Raw genomic sequence first — 16,554 nt, forward strand, 5'->3', positions numbered from 1 at the left:
AGGGCACTCTGTGAAATTGTTGTTATATGAAATAATAAAGCTCTCTGCTCTTAACACCGCAGAATATACTAAAGCACTTTGTCAATCAAATAATTAGTAATTCGCCATTTAAGTGTGACGTCTGAAGTGATCTGCTATTTCATACAATGGTAACTTCCTACTCATTTAAAAGTGCTGTGGTCTGGACTCTGAGATCTGGAAAATTAACTGTCGAGTCAATGTCACGTTCCTGAAACCACTGTGAAGATCATCGTACATGAACCTGCTGAAACTATGCACCGGTGTGAACTGTGGCCATGGAGGGATACATGTGGTCAGTATCAAGCTTTCCTATCAGTAAGTATAGCTTCAAGAAGTCATTCTTTGACTTGTGTGACTGATTTTATACAATGTAGTGTCTGAAAATCCCAGTAGTGTGGTAGATTTTTTGCAACACATAAAGTTACTTACATGTTTAACATTCTGTCAAGCTTCTGAACATTGTCTGCATGCTTTGTACTTCTGCATTATTTATATACATGTACTTCTGCATTATTTATGTGCATGTGTAAACTGGGAATTTTTTCTTTGAATGTTTGCTCAGTGTGAGTATTATGCACACATAACTTCTCTGGCCAAAGAATATACACTGATATTGTTTTTTTCTATCTCTCTCTCTCTCTCTCTCTCTCTCTCTCTCTCTCTTTTCAGGACAGAGGACAGAGGGTTGAGGCAGCTTTGTGGTTCTGGTTGCGAGACTTCCTCTGTTGGGTGCCACTGCCCATGCAGCTTCTTCTGCGGATCCTGTTAGACGATAAATGCTGTCTGGAGGTGTCCAAAGCATTGGAAACTACTGCCATTCACACCTACATACACAGACTTACACACTCAGATTAACACTGAAAGACACCTCACAGTGGCACTGCAGTCTGACAAACATGCAGTTAATACACAGCATGCCAGGTTGAGTAAAATATACCACAAACATCAACTCCACAGATGCATAATCTTTGACTGGGCCGAATAAATGTAATTTATATTTTTGTAGATGTAATACTGCGCAACTGACAGTGACTGATATACACATATGGTGCAGATATCAAGTAGGCATACTGACTAATGATGTATGGTCGTCAAATCAAAAATAACACAGTGGATTGTCACTGTAATTTGTTAGCAATTCGGAATCAATGTTGCTTTTGTCTGCGCTATAAGTAGTGTAACCTGTCCTCAGGGTTTCAAGTTACAGAGCAGGGAGCAGTTCCAGGTCTTTTTCAGCCGAGTGTGAATCCTCAGCAAGGTTGTGCAATCACCCGGTGTCAAGTCCTATTCCTGTTTTTCCTGCCAGGTAGTGGTGGATGTTTGGACTGGCCCTTAAAACTTCACACACATCAACAACGACATACACACACACACACACACACCCACCCACCCACACACACACACACACACACACACACAACACACATAACAACCAACACTGACACACGCCCAGTTTTTGTTATACACCCATACTTTAGATGTTACTCAGGCTAGTTGAAGCACTGTTGAAATGTGTATCACATACAGTAGCTTTGTTAAGTGTTTATGAAGTATGTGCTGCCTGTGTCAGATGTACCGTGGGAATTTAGAAAAAGATTAATGCAATTCAGTTGTTGGTGTAATCTCAGTGTTGAAACATTGGAGGTGAGGTAGTGGAAGAAGTTGTGTTACAAAGATGTAGAATCTGTGGGGTATATTTGGGTGGTTATCTGTGTCTCTGTGGCTCTTACTACTATGTCAACCCACTTGGCTGATGTAACATTTTCAGTCCCTACAACTCTTTCAGTTTATGCAAATAAACAGATCAATAACACAAAGTGAAGCAAATGACTGTACATCTATGTTTGCAGTTAGCTGGAAAACAAGTGCTAGTTTAGCTGCTATTTTGAGGCCAACTTTTTGACACCCTGTGCACAGACACCATAATCTTGGTGAGGAAGATCTTGGTGTCATTGCAAAGGCCCCTGGGTAATTTGGCTGGTTTGTGGTCAGCGCATAAAAGAGCGAGGTCGCAATATTCATGTGGGGAGGAAGTAGGACTGTGGGGGAACTTCCACTTTCCTTCCTTGCTTTACCCGCGTTATGCAGCCAAGTCTAGTGGGGAGGAACTGTGAGGTGAACAACACACACACACACACACACACACACACACACAAAGGCAGACAACTGGAGAAAGGCATTTCAGACACAAAAAAAACAAGAATGTGCAGCTGCAATGGTTGCATCTCAACTTGGAAAGTCAAAAAAGAGCAAAACAGTGACAGAGACAGCAAAGGTAGCAAGGGCAAGTTAGGGAGGTCACCAAAAAAAAAAAAAAAAACACATCAGCACACACATCGCTTCTTGGGAAATCAGACTGAGAGAGTAGGAAAGAGACAGAGAGAAACAATAATAGAGAAACTGAGAGAGACAGAGTGAGAAAGGGATGAATGCATCTGATACAGGAAGATAGAGAACGTGACAGAAAGAGAGAAAGTGGGGTTTTGTAGAGCAGTGCACACCTGCTGATCAGCTTGAACTGTGAACATATACTGGGAAGTGAGATAGCGTTTGAGGGGTGTCATGTAACAGACAGCCACGGGTTTACTGTAGGAACCTGGCATTGGGATGTGAGGATACAAGCACTGGTGGTTTGACATAAATGGATGCACAGCTGCAATGAGCTGAACTGAAAACAGGAAATAAACGTGAACACAAAAGCTGTTATTTTTACACAGACAAGTAAAGAGAAGGAAGTTTCATCAATTCAAAGCCATGTTCAGTCTAACCTGAACATCAGTAGTAGACTGATACGCATAAGCGATCACTGTCATTTTCAAAAACAGATTTTCCTGGACTGTAAATATTTTTTTTTTCATCATTTTCAGCTTGACTGACAAACCTGCAATTCACCCACAGTGTGTATTACCAGTTTTCAGGGGTGGGACCTAAAAGGGGTCAACAGAAGGAGTCATCTTCAAAATTATCACAAGTGATTTAAATGGCAACCACACATAGTCTAAACCAAAGTGCAAAAGTAAATGTCAGCCCTTTATGTTATTCCATTTGCATCATATTCACTGCTGCTAAATGTGGGTTGTGGAGACACAGTGTCTTGGCCCCTCCCTGTATCTGTTGTTTTTTTGTTTTTTGTTTTAAATTTCTGCACTTTATCATCTGTCAACATCAAATCAGACTACATTCCCTTGACACCAATGTATTCTACTTCATAGACAATACATGTTGTTGTTATGGCTGAAAGGGATGGACACAGTGGATCACACTCATATCGATTTTGTGCAATGATGCTGACGAGCTGTCAGTAAGTTAGCATTACTGTGCTTCTCAGAAGAGGCTGGGACATTACTGTTACTCAAAGTGAAATGCTGCTACTGCAGTTAAACCTGCAATTATGATGTGAATGATTCCACAAATGAAAGACCATAAAAAAAATAAATTAAAAAGTCTGTGCTAAAAAAAAACCAACAAAAAACTCTGTGGTTGATATTTTTCCTTTTTATAAAGCTACTAATTATAAATATACATAATGTCAAGGTAAAATTGTCTACAGTTGAAGTTAGAGGAGAGTTTTAAAAATACTTCAAGTAAAAGCATTAATCAAATAACTCAACAGTAATTAGAGTAAATGTAGATCTTACTGTTGACTATTTGCTAAGAAATGTATTTGGTGGAGGAGGTGCTCACTAAATTCTGCCAATCAGTAATTCACACATTCAGCTTATCTTGCAACTCTGGTAAAATGAAGAGAGAAAGTGAAGAATGAAACAACAGGTGCAAAGTACTTTTGTTACACTTCTCGCCTTTTGTTTTTCAAATGTTGACACTTTTCTTGTGGAGGCTCTTGGGTCAAGAGAACAGGTGGAGAACACTCAGATGGAAACAGTGATACACTTCTGTTCAGTAATGAGGCCTACCTCAGCCTTTTCCAAAACAAAGAGAGCACTGTATAAACAAAAAAAAATATTTTCTGTCAAGAGAGAATTTATTACAATAGATGAGATTAACTGTCTATAATCTTTACGTGATTAAAACACCATCAGGAGACCACTTTAAAAGATTAATTTGGATTGCCTTAATGGTCTCCAAAGTAAGTTACCTCAGAGGAATCTTCCTGATTACCAAGACTCTATGAGTTTCTTATTCATTGTCTTACCATTATTAATTGCCAGATTCCTTACTCTTGGATAGGTTACATTGGGATGATAGAGTGTAAATAAAAACCTTTTCAACATTCTCTTCATTGTTATTGTATGAATCATATCTACTATTTTACATACAAGGTAGTGAACTAACGTCAGTGTGTCATCACCATCATTCTCTTTGCCCAGAATAATTATCTCACAGGAGACATGACTACAAGGACTAAAAGAAACTGAACTGCGACAGAGAGTGGTAATTTATGTTCTCATTTCCAAAGTTAGAATTTTTCATTGTTGTAATCATCATGGCAGAACATTAAAGGTATATAAAGTAAAGTAACTAACATGAATTACATATAAGCCCAGTGGGTTTATAATGAAATAATGATTAATGGCCACAGTGATGTGAATCTTAAAAATATGTGAGGTATTTACACACTCATGTCAGTAACAGCAGAGTGACACTGAAAATATGCTGGAAAATCCATCTGGAACAGGTTATGATGGTTGTTAGTCATTGATGGTCATATAATAATATCCTGCTGGTTTAAAAAACAGGCCAATCATGCTTATTTCTCACTTCAGTTGCTTTCAAAAGTAGAACTTGGTTAGGTTTATGTCTGTAAATTCTATATTACCATCGGCATGACTTGTTTTTGTAACAAATGCATGTTGGGACTTTTAAATTGTTTTCACTGAGTAAGTCAGCATCCGAAACCGGAAAATATAACTTTAACGTGAACCAAGATCACATCCTGGTACTTTGAGCATTCTCAGCTTTTCTGTTTGCAGTTAATAGGAAGAGAGCTTGGGCTGTTACATTTTATGCTAAACGATTTACTGTAAAGCCGGTTGATTTATGAAACTATTTTACATGTGCAGCCATGTATTCATCCACTGTACAGAGAGTACAAGCTGTGCACAGTATCTCCAAACAGTTTTACTTTCTATGGAGACAAGAAAAGAAAGTCTTATTCGCTCAAACAGCGACTGTATTTAATTAAATTTGGTGTAAAACTGTCAAATGTTTTAAAAAATATAATTTAAACCCTTACATTTTTTTTTCCTTTTTAGCTACTATCCTCACTTTTTTCGTGTTTGTGGCCTACAGCACATTATATGAACTAGAGTCAGAAGGAGTCTTTGACTTTGCACACACTGTATTTGTGATTGATTGTTCCTTCTTAGACTGATTTATCTTCTCAATGGGGAGCGTTGACTGCTCTAAAGCTTAGTGAGACATCAGGATTTCTTATCCCTCTTATACTCTTTTTCTCTCTCCCTCCACTCATGCATAGGACTACAATTAACACACTTCGAGACACACACATGCAATACTTTGAAACTACATTTTTCTCCCTCTCTCTTCAATAACTGTGCCATTGACTGGTGACCAGTATTCAATTTCAGACCCTTGCTCTTACTGCCATCCAGTGGTGCCTTGGTGCTATTAACTATATGGAGCCAAACTATAGCAGCATGCCATCTTGCTAGTTTTATATTTAAACTGTTTTTCTTTATTATTTTAATCTAAACACAGTATAGTTGAGCTTGAAGTAAAGCAGTACAGTTATTTTTTTTTTCTTTTTTCAATTGATTATTTTCCATTCTTATAATTGGGGAGCTTTTGCACCTGATTTGAAGAATTGAACTTTTTTTCTATTCTATTCAATTCTATTTTATCTATCTGTCTATCTATCTATTTATCTGACAGTAATGAATGTTACCTTTTCCTCTTCAGTCCATAAAGGCTGTAAGGACCCCTTTCACCTTCCCAGCAGTCGTCATGACACTTTCAGCTCCATCCTGTAGATGGCAGCAGCGTAAAACGAACCCCCCCACCACCACAACCAGCATCCCAGTGATTATTCTCCCATCCTCATCAGCCTAATAGAGCAGCAGCAAAGTAGCAAAGCCCATCCCAGGCAGCCATTAATAACTTGAGAAAAGTCGTCTCTCTGCCTCATCCTCAGGTCTTACTTGACATGGTTGGCCTCATTTGAACTTTTGACCTTCCTGTAATTTGCAATGTAAGCTATCCAATTTACAACACCTTCACAAGGGCACATGCTAACGATTTTTCATCGCTGCAGTGCAGGCTTCTGAGCGTGTGTGTGTGTTAGTGTGTGTGATGCTGCAGATGATATGGTAACACTAGAAAGACTACTATCTTACGGAGGGGCTTAAATTGAATTGTCAAAACAAGAATACATATGTGCGCATAATACTTTTCAGAGTCCTACACATAAAAGCACACTGGACTTTTATTATTGTGATAACCTCCAACTTGGAACCTTTAAAATAGCAAAAGAAGCACATGAAAAAAGAGAGTAAGATGGTCCCTACAGTCACACACTGCTGCATACAGAGCACTGACTGCATCTGAGCTACAGAGACATTAGTGCCCCAGGCGTTGATATGACTGATAATAATGTTTAAAGTCTGGTGTCACTTCAATGAATCAACAAACATCTGAACTCTTGCCCTGCAGTTCCTTTCTCGCTAGAAAAATGATGCATCACCCTCCCCCTAAAACTGATCTGGTGGTTTTGGGGTTTTGAGCAATTCCATCACAACCCACAGCAGAATTAGCCCGCTCCATTCAGTGGACAGCAAGCATTCGTCAGCAAACTCTGCCGTGAGATGCGACTCTATGGCAGTCAACGTTTCCCCTAATGGGAAACAATTACACACTCAGTGGCTTCTTCAGTGACTTCTGATGAGACTCATTCACAGAGGAAATGGCCACGTAATCATGTGTGTGTAATGGGCTAACGCTGCTTATTGCTCACTGAGTCTGGCTCATGCAGAACTAGTCAGAGTTTCAGTTGACTCTCTAGCCACCATATGATTTTGATAAAAGGAAAAATGCGAGGGGCAAATGGCTATAAGTGCACACAACACACACACGCTGTTGTCTTGGACTTTGTCAGTTTATAGTAAATATATGCACACAAACAAATCTCCCACAAAGCCAAATAATTCCTGTTGCTTCCTTTTAATCAAGGGGGGTGACTATGTGAATAAATGACACTGAGAAATAGGCACTGTTTATGCCTGCTGTTATGTGATGTCATCTTTTTATTGCTTTTATTCTTTTTATTTGTATTGATTTATATTTACATTTTTAAATGTTTTTTTATTGTCTTTTATCTCCTTTACCATCTTTATCATCTTTCTGTCTTCTCTCTACTTTTTGCGTCTTCATCTCATCGTTTGAACTTTATCTTAATTCTGTTTTGCTTTTGTTTGGCCTTACTGTTTTGTTTTTATTTTTGGTTTTTTTTTGTCTTTCTGTTGTTATATTGCCTCCAGAGTATCCTGCTTTTTCTTTGTCTGTCAAAGCACTTTGTAAACTCTGTTTTTTTTTTTTTTTTTTTTTTTTTCTGGACAACTACACTGATGTAAACACTCAAGAATACCCAAATCTCCATCTCCTCCATGCAGGCAGGCATCCGAGTTTTCATTTCCAGCTGCAATAATAGATTCTGTCATTTTCACAGAAACTAGTTCAGCTGTCTTAAAACTAGGAATCACTGCACACTGATAGAAGCCATTGCTCTCAAGTTTGAGTCAATCTGTGAGTAATTTCTTAATGTTAATGTATCAGTGTATTATTGCTGTCAGGTCAGTTTAGACACCTTTTTCATATATGTACATTTGTAATGCTTAAGCTAATGAAAACTATTGCAAAAACAAACAAGGGTCAGCAGCTGGAGAAGTTTCTAATCTAAGATAGATAGATAGATAGATAGATAGATAGACTTCTATATCTCAACCTACTATATGTTTACCTTAAAAAACATCAAAAACTGATAATGACATGTATGATGGACTGAAGGTTTTGTGCCCAAATCTAATGCCACGCAATCCTGAGGACAATAATCACACCATTGTTGTTGCTTATAAGAAAGTTATCTATAATCAGCAGGCACAATAATTTTTTAGATAATTAAATCAAATGTGTATGAACCCACTACCCATCTTCATACTGTCCCTACCATCTGCACTGATCTTCATTCTGAATTCCTTTATATCTTCTAATATGAATCACAAAGCTTCCAGCTTACTGATCCACCCATAAGAATTCAGACTGGTTTGTTGTACAAATATTCTCATTTATGCTGTGTTACGCAACATTTCCTAGTTTGCATGATGATTACTGATCTTGCATATATCACGTTGGTTATGCACACAAAGCTGATGCAAATCGTAAGCAACAGAGTCACTTTTTATGGCATAAACAAGTTTGGATTCAAGCCCACAGCAAGGTCCAAAATGATTGTACAAGTGGAGTATTTGTTGGCAAGTTATTCAGAAGCTGCTTCTCGTTTACCCATATGCCAACATTTATAATATTATGTCTCTCATCGAGGGAAATCATATGACAACTAGTGCATTAACTGAAATTACATTTACAGTACTTTTACTTTTGTCATTTCACTCGTTGTCATTGCTCAGAGAATAAACAAAACATAAAACATAATAGATTTACTTCTACAGCACAATACCTGCATATTATGCATCATTGTTTTCAAGTCACACAACATACAACATGTCATTAAGAGGGTTATTTTTCTGATGCATGTTAGGTTTACTAAAGCAATAACAGCCCATTCTTCTCCACATGCATCAATCAGATGTCACTAAAAATGAGCAGTGTAGCTTGGTGGGTAGAGTCAACATAATTCAACTGATGCAGAGCCAGAAAAGTTAAATTAGGTAAAATAAAAAAAGGGTTTGTATGGAATTGAGGCAGCAAAAAAAAAAGGAAAGAAAAAAAAAAACTCGGCTGTGTTTTATAGACTAAGGTGCTCCCAGTAATCTTTCCGAAGATCAATGCTTTCCACAGTCATCACTAACATATACATTAGAATAAGTGACATTAACCACTAATTCCTTGTGGAAAACATATGTATTGACTTTGGAGGAGGTTGTTTTTAAAAAAAAAAAAATCAATTTCAACAAAGTCACAGTTTGCATGAAGCCCACATAGCGATTATTTGCCACCATTATGACACTTCCACACTTGCTCCAGCACTCATGCTCCAGCAAGAAGACATTGCTTCATGTCTTACGAGGAGGAAGGAAGAGCTTAATTTCCCCATAGAAATCAAACATCACATTATTAAGCTCCTTTTAATTTGTAGCAACTCATTAAGATCTGGTAAATAGGAAATTGAACAATAGCCATTCTGGTGATGATTTTTTTTTGTGTTTAAAACAGTACTTCAGACAGCTTTCCACAGCTTACAGACACAGCTTTTCCAAAAAAGTGTCCATTAACAATGAATAATGATAAAAGGGGAACAGGATGGTGAGTGGAGTGGGTGGGGGGGTCTCTGTTTGAATTTTTATCTGTCAACATGTCAAATGATGTGTAATCTCTGTTCATCCATCCACTGTCCTGTATGACTTGAGAACAGCTGGCAGCCTGAGATGTCAACTGACACAGATACAATCAATGGCAATCTACGCTGGAAAATTCTCATCATTGCTGTTTGTACTTGTCATTATGGAATGAGATTCTGTCCCAAACCCACATCTGATCCAAAACGATTAATAATCTACCATGTTTAAACAGTAGCATTTGCATTGTAAATTAAAGAAAAAAGCAAAAAAAGAGCCAGTTTGGGTATTAAATCTATATTTTTATTGAATTGTTGTTACGGGTGTTTGCTGCGATTAGTGCATGCAGACATATTGATTTAGTATTCCATCACTGCATAGAAAGACTGTGGCTTTGAAATACTCCCAGGCGTTGCGATAGTCTTTTAGCTCTTTGGTTGCCTTCCTCGGCCTACTTCAGCATTATCTATTGAACAAACCATTTTGTTTTGACAATAACAAATGCCTCTAAGTTTTTGCAGCCCTGGCATCTAAGAAATGGAAATATATATAATTTTTGAAAGAAGTATTCATCTTCTTTCTCCCTTATTGTTTTGGAAAGATAGGAGTACTCAGAGACATGAAGGAAGACCTGTGGTGCTATCTGCTATCATAGGCTATTTTGTATAGACTCATATGACTTAACTGTCACCTTTGTCCTGCTCAAAAAGAAGCAATTTAGTACTCAGTGCTGGTTTCTACGTGTTTACTGTAGATGTGGTTTTATGTAGTGGAAATCCTTCTGTTAATATACTATTTGAAGGACATCGTAACACTTGCAGAAGCAGACAGAGATCAATGATAGGCTTTACTGCAATTGGATACATACTTTTCATTCTCTCCATAACCGTGTAACATATCTCAAAGGACCAGCATCTTTTATACTTTTTTTTTTTCATCTTTTTCTCAATTATTTTCTGGTGTTTCGAAATGCCTACTTAGGATCTGGTGTTTTTGGAGCTATTGTTACTGTAAAACATGGTTCAATTATTTCCAAGGAATAATCTTATTCAACATAAGTGGACTAAAATCTGTAAAAAAAAAAAAAAAAAAATATATATATATATATATATATATTAAGAAATGTTTAATGAACTTAAGAAAAAGTCTTTGACTAAATAGCAAATCATCAGTACAGAACATTTCAATCCAAAACTTCCTTCATCTCTGCAACATGTGGCCAGGACCGTTTATCATACTGAAGGTTTATCTAAGCGTGGGGGAGAAGTGCTATGCTGCAGGGAGAGATTGCCTTTACTTGCACGGCACCAACGGAGCAAAACAATGTACCGTATGATAAAAAATGGCTTCATAACTCTCACATTGTGTGTCTGGCATCATTATGAGGCACAATAGCCTCTGGAGGGCCCCGGCTTTTATTGGCGTGCCTCTTGCAGCAGCGAAGTCTCATCCATTAAACAAATCAGGGGGTTATGTATTAGATTAGCTGTACAGCAGGCACCAGGGAACGCCTAGAAGAACACATGAAACCTCGTCTCATTCCCTCCCATAATCCCCTGGAATAAATTACCTAATTGACAGCATTAGGGTGATACCGTCAGAAGGTGCCTCTTTAAGCGTAATATATAATGAAAATACACAACGTTGCTAAATTGCATTTTTGGTATTAAAAATGATAAACGGCAGCCATTTGGGGCGTATTTAGAGTGAAACCTCTCTTCGTAGCATGCTGCCAGATCTCATTTTTCTATATTTCTTAATAAATTTGTGGTGTCAGTGATATTAAAAGCTCATTTCTGTTGAGGAATATTTAATAAAGCTTCTGTGTGATAGGAAGCCAATGTCACACAGAGAGTCAGGAAACTAGTTCGTGGCAGCTTGGATGGCCCACCCCCACTGTGTCACTCTGCTGCTCCTATGACCTATGAGGTGAGAAATGGACTGCCCCCCACTGGTGAAGGGTCAATACTGCAGTAGAGGTTCAAGAAGTGCCCCTCACAGTTCAATGCACTATTCATTCTGCAACGAAGCTGAAAACAACAGAGCCTTTTGACTTTCTTCAAAGTGAAAACTGTGTGCATCCAATTTTCTTAAAGTGTTAGGTACACTTGGCTCAGGAAAGTTCAGCTCACTGTTCCAGGATCAGTAAAAGCACCACGCCAGGCAGTGGGTGGGTGTGTGTATGTGGGCGAGCAGTGTGCCTCCCCATTAGAAGCAAACAAAAGCCTTGAATGATCTCTAGGGAGGAGTGACCTGCCTATAGCAAATGATGAATGTTGAAATGAATGTTTATGGACTTGCTCAGGCATATACTTTGATGTATTGGAAAACTGGAAGGAAGGTAAACTGCCTCCTCCAGTCATAATAAAGCTAACAACCACTTCCAGAAGAACATAAATATCTTATTTGTGTCCCTTAAAAGACCCCATAATGATGGAACTTACTTAAAGTTGATAATATGGTGCTAACACATTACATCTAATATCTGATACCAAGAATGTTCTGTATTTCTTCTTAAACAGGTGGCTAACTATTTTTCAAATTAAAAAGTAAAACATATTTTTTTTATATTTTGCCCACTGTAATACATTTTAACGCCAAATATGATAAATTGAATGAATTTCACAAATAGGATATAACAAGGAGAGTATTTATTGCACTTTATCGTCTCAATTTAACTTATAAACCAAGTCTAACACAAATGGTCTAAAGTATTTCATGTCTTCTTTTGACCTTTGTGTGTGTGTGTGTGTGTGTGTGTGTGTGTGTGTGTGTGTCTATGTAGAGAGAGGCAGAGGTGCGGGGGTGGGCTGGGAGGTGGGCAATGAGAGTGCATGATTTCTTTCCAGATGTGGGGACATATTGTAACTCCAGGAGGCGTTCACCCCTCTCCTCAAGTGCAAAAGTAGGCGGCAGCAGGTTCAGGAAGTAATAACCTCTTGTCACATTGTTTCTCCTACTATCTTAGTTTTTTTCTTCTGTCACTGCAAAGTCACTGCCTTCAAACTATTACACATAGCTGCAGTAAGCACAATAACATCACAAATGCTCTATTTGACTTTTGTGTCATTTACACTGTGCCACCCCTGGAGAAATGATTACCCTGTGTATGGAGAGATATTGCTCTCAACAGTAATGCACTGTGATAACAGAGGAAAATGGAAATCTTTGCTTAAGACGCAGCATGAAAAAGTCTCTTGGGTTATAATTTTGCTGTCAAAATGCCTTCTCTTGCCTGATTATGATGTTTGTACCTTATAAAATGAAGGAATAAATATAGATTAAAGGAAATGGCTCAACAAAATGACAATTGAATTCATTATAAACTTGGCAATACATAAAGAAAGATATATAGTTGTGGGAATTACTATCCATCACTACAATCCAATAGTACAGAGTTGACAGTTCAGCTCAGTAATGAATGAAAAAAAAAAAAACACTTCTAAGATGAGTCCTGAGACCAGACTATATCTTCTCAAATCTTCAAAAACGCATGGGAAAAGCCACCTTTAAGTGATACTGAACTCTATTTTACTCATTACACCTATAAATCCCTCTCGCAGAATTTATCTCGGCTGTGTTCAGTGTGACAGGTGCAACGGCCCCGATGCACATATTCAAGGGGTTTTGGCATCTCGTGTAAACCAATGGCCGCGCTCGTGGAGTTGTGACTGGCGGGGTTTGGGGTGATCGTCGGGTACCTGTGCCAATCACAGTATCTGTAGGAGGAGTTCATGGGCTCGGAGGTGTGTCTGAAGAATACGAGTCTACAGCTGCATACTGTATCCAAGTCGGGGAGTAATGGCATGAGTACTGCTTATACTGTTTAGACAAGCTTTACAGTGCGCGCGTTGGAAACTATTATTCGACTATTTTTTGCTTTCACGTCAGTCACAAATTACGCCTGCAGGCACCGAGGGGCGAGGCGGAGGACAGTCGGACAAACTTAGTCAAAAGCGACGAAAGTCTCTAAACTCACAGGCTGAAGAGGCTTCAAACGCAAACGAATCATCCTTTCTGGCTGTTTCAGAGAAGGATACGCTGCTGGACATGTGAATTTAAAGGAGATACTTGCCAAGAACAACAATGAAACCAACGACTGCCCTGTGTTTCTTCGGCTTTCTCCTGACTTGCATCTTGTTTGGGTCGAGCTCGTCACAATCAGGTGAGTGAACGCCATCCGTCTGCTCCCCGGTGCACAGTTTTGTGTATCCGTGGAGCGAGTCGGTGCGCACGGAGCGCAGTGGCACAACTATCCATCGAGCATACTTTTCTATTTTATGAATTTAACAAGAGGCTTGACAGACCCAATCCGCACCTCCTGCTGTCATTTTTCACCATCAGCCTCCAATCCTAATGTTGGATAAACGTCTAAAGCAACAGCAGTCTTAACATTCACCTGGAGAAAAAAAAAGGGCTGACGCACAGCGCACTGTGATACTGAGACACAGGTGACGGTCCAAACAGATGGCAGGTTGTAGTTGATCAGTTGTGATGAGCTGACTGAATCCAAGCCAGTGACTTGCTCTGTCTTTCTTCGTGCACAGAGCGGCACTGTTGAATTTGGAGAGAAAGGCGAGCATTTTGTGTCCATCACACGTGTCCTTTAGACACAGCGTGGACAAACACAGAGGAGTGACAGCCTTGCTTTAAAACAAGATCTATTGCGTGACTCCGTATGAAAAAGTTCCTTCTCGGTTCAGTTTTTACTTCCTCTAAGAAAAAGAAAAAAGATCCGTAGAATAACTATGATAGTAGAGATAATAAGCTAAAACCCCCTGCATCATGTTTTGATTCTTTTGAAGCAGGCCTATCGGTTTGTAGAACGAGCGTTGTCATTCCAAGGGCACCCTTTTGATCAAACTGCTTAAAGTTGTAAGTCCCGCAAGGACTAGTAAAACAGTCTATCGGGAAGAACAGTGGTGAACAGTCGCCCATATGTATTCTCTAATCGGGATAAAAGCAAAACGGATTACCGTGAAATTGCATTATTCCTAATTTTATAGTGACTCCCCTCAGGGATTATGTGCACCACAGTTTGACAATAAGCGTGTGTAGCGCATAGGACTTTCACGCTGACAGTGGCAGTACCGTCTGTACAATGCAGCGGCGCTCTTTACGCACAGGGAGGTATAGGTGCGCTCACAGAGCGAGTGGTCCAGGTATTCCTCATGTTGTGGGGGCGCGTGCGTGTGCGTGTACGTATGTGTGTGTGTGTGTGTGTGTGTGTGTGTGTGTGTGTGTGTGTGAGAGAGAGAGAGAGAGAGAGAGAGGATGGCTGACAAATATTCACCGAATAGACAAAAGCAAAACTCATCACCCTCGTCATCATCATTGTCATCATCATGCCTAATCACCTTCATACAGGACGACGATTGAAATGAGAGGATAGCGAGTGTGAATTTCCAACCAATGACATGTGTATAACTCACACACGTTCGCTTCCCTTATCAATTGCCTTTCTCTGCGTTTAGTGATGGCCGTTACGCCCAATGATACCATCCTCTCTGTGCAATAATTTTGACCACCTACAGAGAGAGGCGAAAAATAGGATTAAATCGACAATGACGCATACAGAGACATATAATCATACGCAGCGTAATATTGTTTTTATTGTTCAAGCCAGTGTTGAAAGCTGCAATGGATGTGAGATGATTCTACTTATCTTTATTTAGGGTCAATTCATGTTAGTATTTTTTTTTTCTTGTAGTTTTCTTTTTTAGCGCAGAGTTCTACCTCATTCTGCATCTTGGTCTTGCTGCTTCAAAATCTTAAAATAAGAAACTGTTTTGAAACAATCTCAGTTCCATTCGCACAACTTGTTTTAAAGGGAAAACACTAAATGAGAATGTTTTACAATTTGATCTCATAACCAGTTTAATGCAGAGGCCCACCACTATAACCTATTGTTGATTAGAGCCGCATCCAGTAGAGCCTTCAAGGTAACAGGGGGCGGTTGAATTAAGAGGTTGGATGCGGTTTAGAAGAGGAAAGTGTTTCCTCCTGTCATTTTACGCGCAGAACATTGTCCTGCTGCAAATACCAGAGATGAAAACATCATTAAATGTATTATTCTTGTTCTAAACAAAAAATGATGTTGAAGAAACATTGTAGTATTTGGAGGTGACCCCCCCTCACTGCGAAGGAAATAGTGGTTCATTCAATTCAACCAATTCAAATTTGATATTTGGATATCGGGGAATTTTGGACATAAATCAGATAATTTGTGTTTTCTATTTTTTTTTCCTTTTTGGGTTATTTTTTCTACTTATTTTTGCAAACTTCGATTTCAAGACCGAACACTGATTTATTTGTCAAGATTAATGTTTTGTAGCGCGTACCCACACAAGCTGCACACCAGGAAATGAAATGAAAAACATTTTATTCTATCAGAACAAAACGAATCTAAAAATATGATTCCCTCTTGGGCTACATCACGTACTTATGTTTCGATAACCTGCCTGATGTATTCCTCGGAAACGAGAGAATCCAGCATGGAGATGACAGTGGCAATGCACTTTCACACAGACACACTTGTATAGCTCCAAATCTTGTAAATTCATTTTGAAGTTAAATGAACACAACAGAGCGACAGAGAGAGCCGAAGACAAGCGAAGAAAGAGCAGATTATGCAAATATCATTGTGTTAACACGGATTAATTTCTGTCTGTGAGAAGGAAAGGCAGAGAAAGGCAAAGTGATGGAAAATGTCTGCCTTGCTATGTGTGTGTGTGTGTGTGCGTGTGTGCGCGCGCGAACGAGCTGTCTGCGCGTGGTTGGATTCGCTCCACTGTGCACGCAGTAGTAAGGGATGTGTATGTGGCACAGTGTACAACATGATAATAAGGAAACAAACACGCATGTACACTCACACACGCGCACCTGCGCAATTGCTTTTTCATGAGGTTCTTTGATGCAACCTTGCTTTTCCCTTGATGAGTCATTAAAACACATAAGGCTCCATTATAAAGTGGGCTAAATATATGGAATATTATATACCATGCATGTTGCTTGAAACTTTCCCGTCTTCAAAATGTCACCTTTG

General features: G+C 39.0%; 1 protein-coding gene across 1 annotated transcript in view; it reads left to right on the top strand.

Annotated features, from left to right (window-relative positions):
• The first annotated feature begins 13,277 nt into the window (after nt 1-13,277).
• LOC122992442 (receptor tyrosine-protein kinase erbB-4-like) overlaps nt 13,278-16,554 on the top strand; it is a 351,271-nt gene continuing 347,994 nt past the window's right edge. The window contains exon 1 of the mRNA XM_044366234.1: nt 13,278-13,674. Coding sequence (XP_044222169.1) covers nt 13,596-13,674 — 79 coding nt within the window. The 5' untranslated portion in view covers nt 13,278-13,595. The remainder of the gene's footprint in view (nt 13,675-16,554) is intronic.

Source organism: Thunnus albacares, chromosome 11 (genome assembly GCF_914725855.1).
Source record: "Thunnus albacares chromosome 11, fThuAlb1.1, whole genome shotgun sequence".
Classification (NCBI taxonomy): Eukaryota; Metazoa; Chordata; class Actinopteri; order Scombriformes; family Scombridae; genus Thunnus; species Thunnus albacares.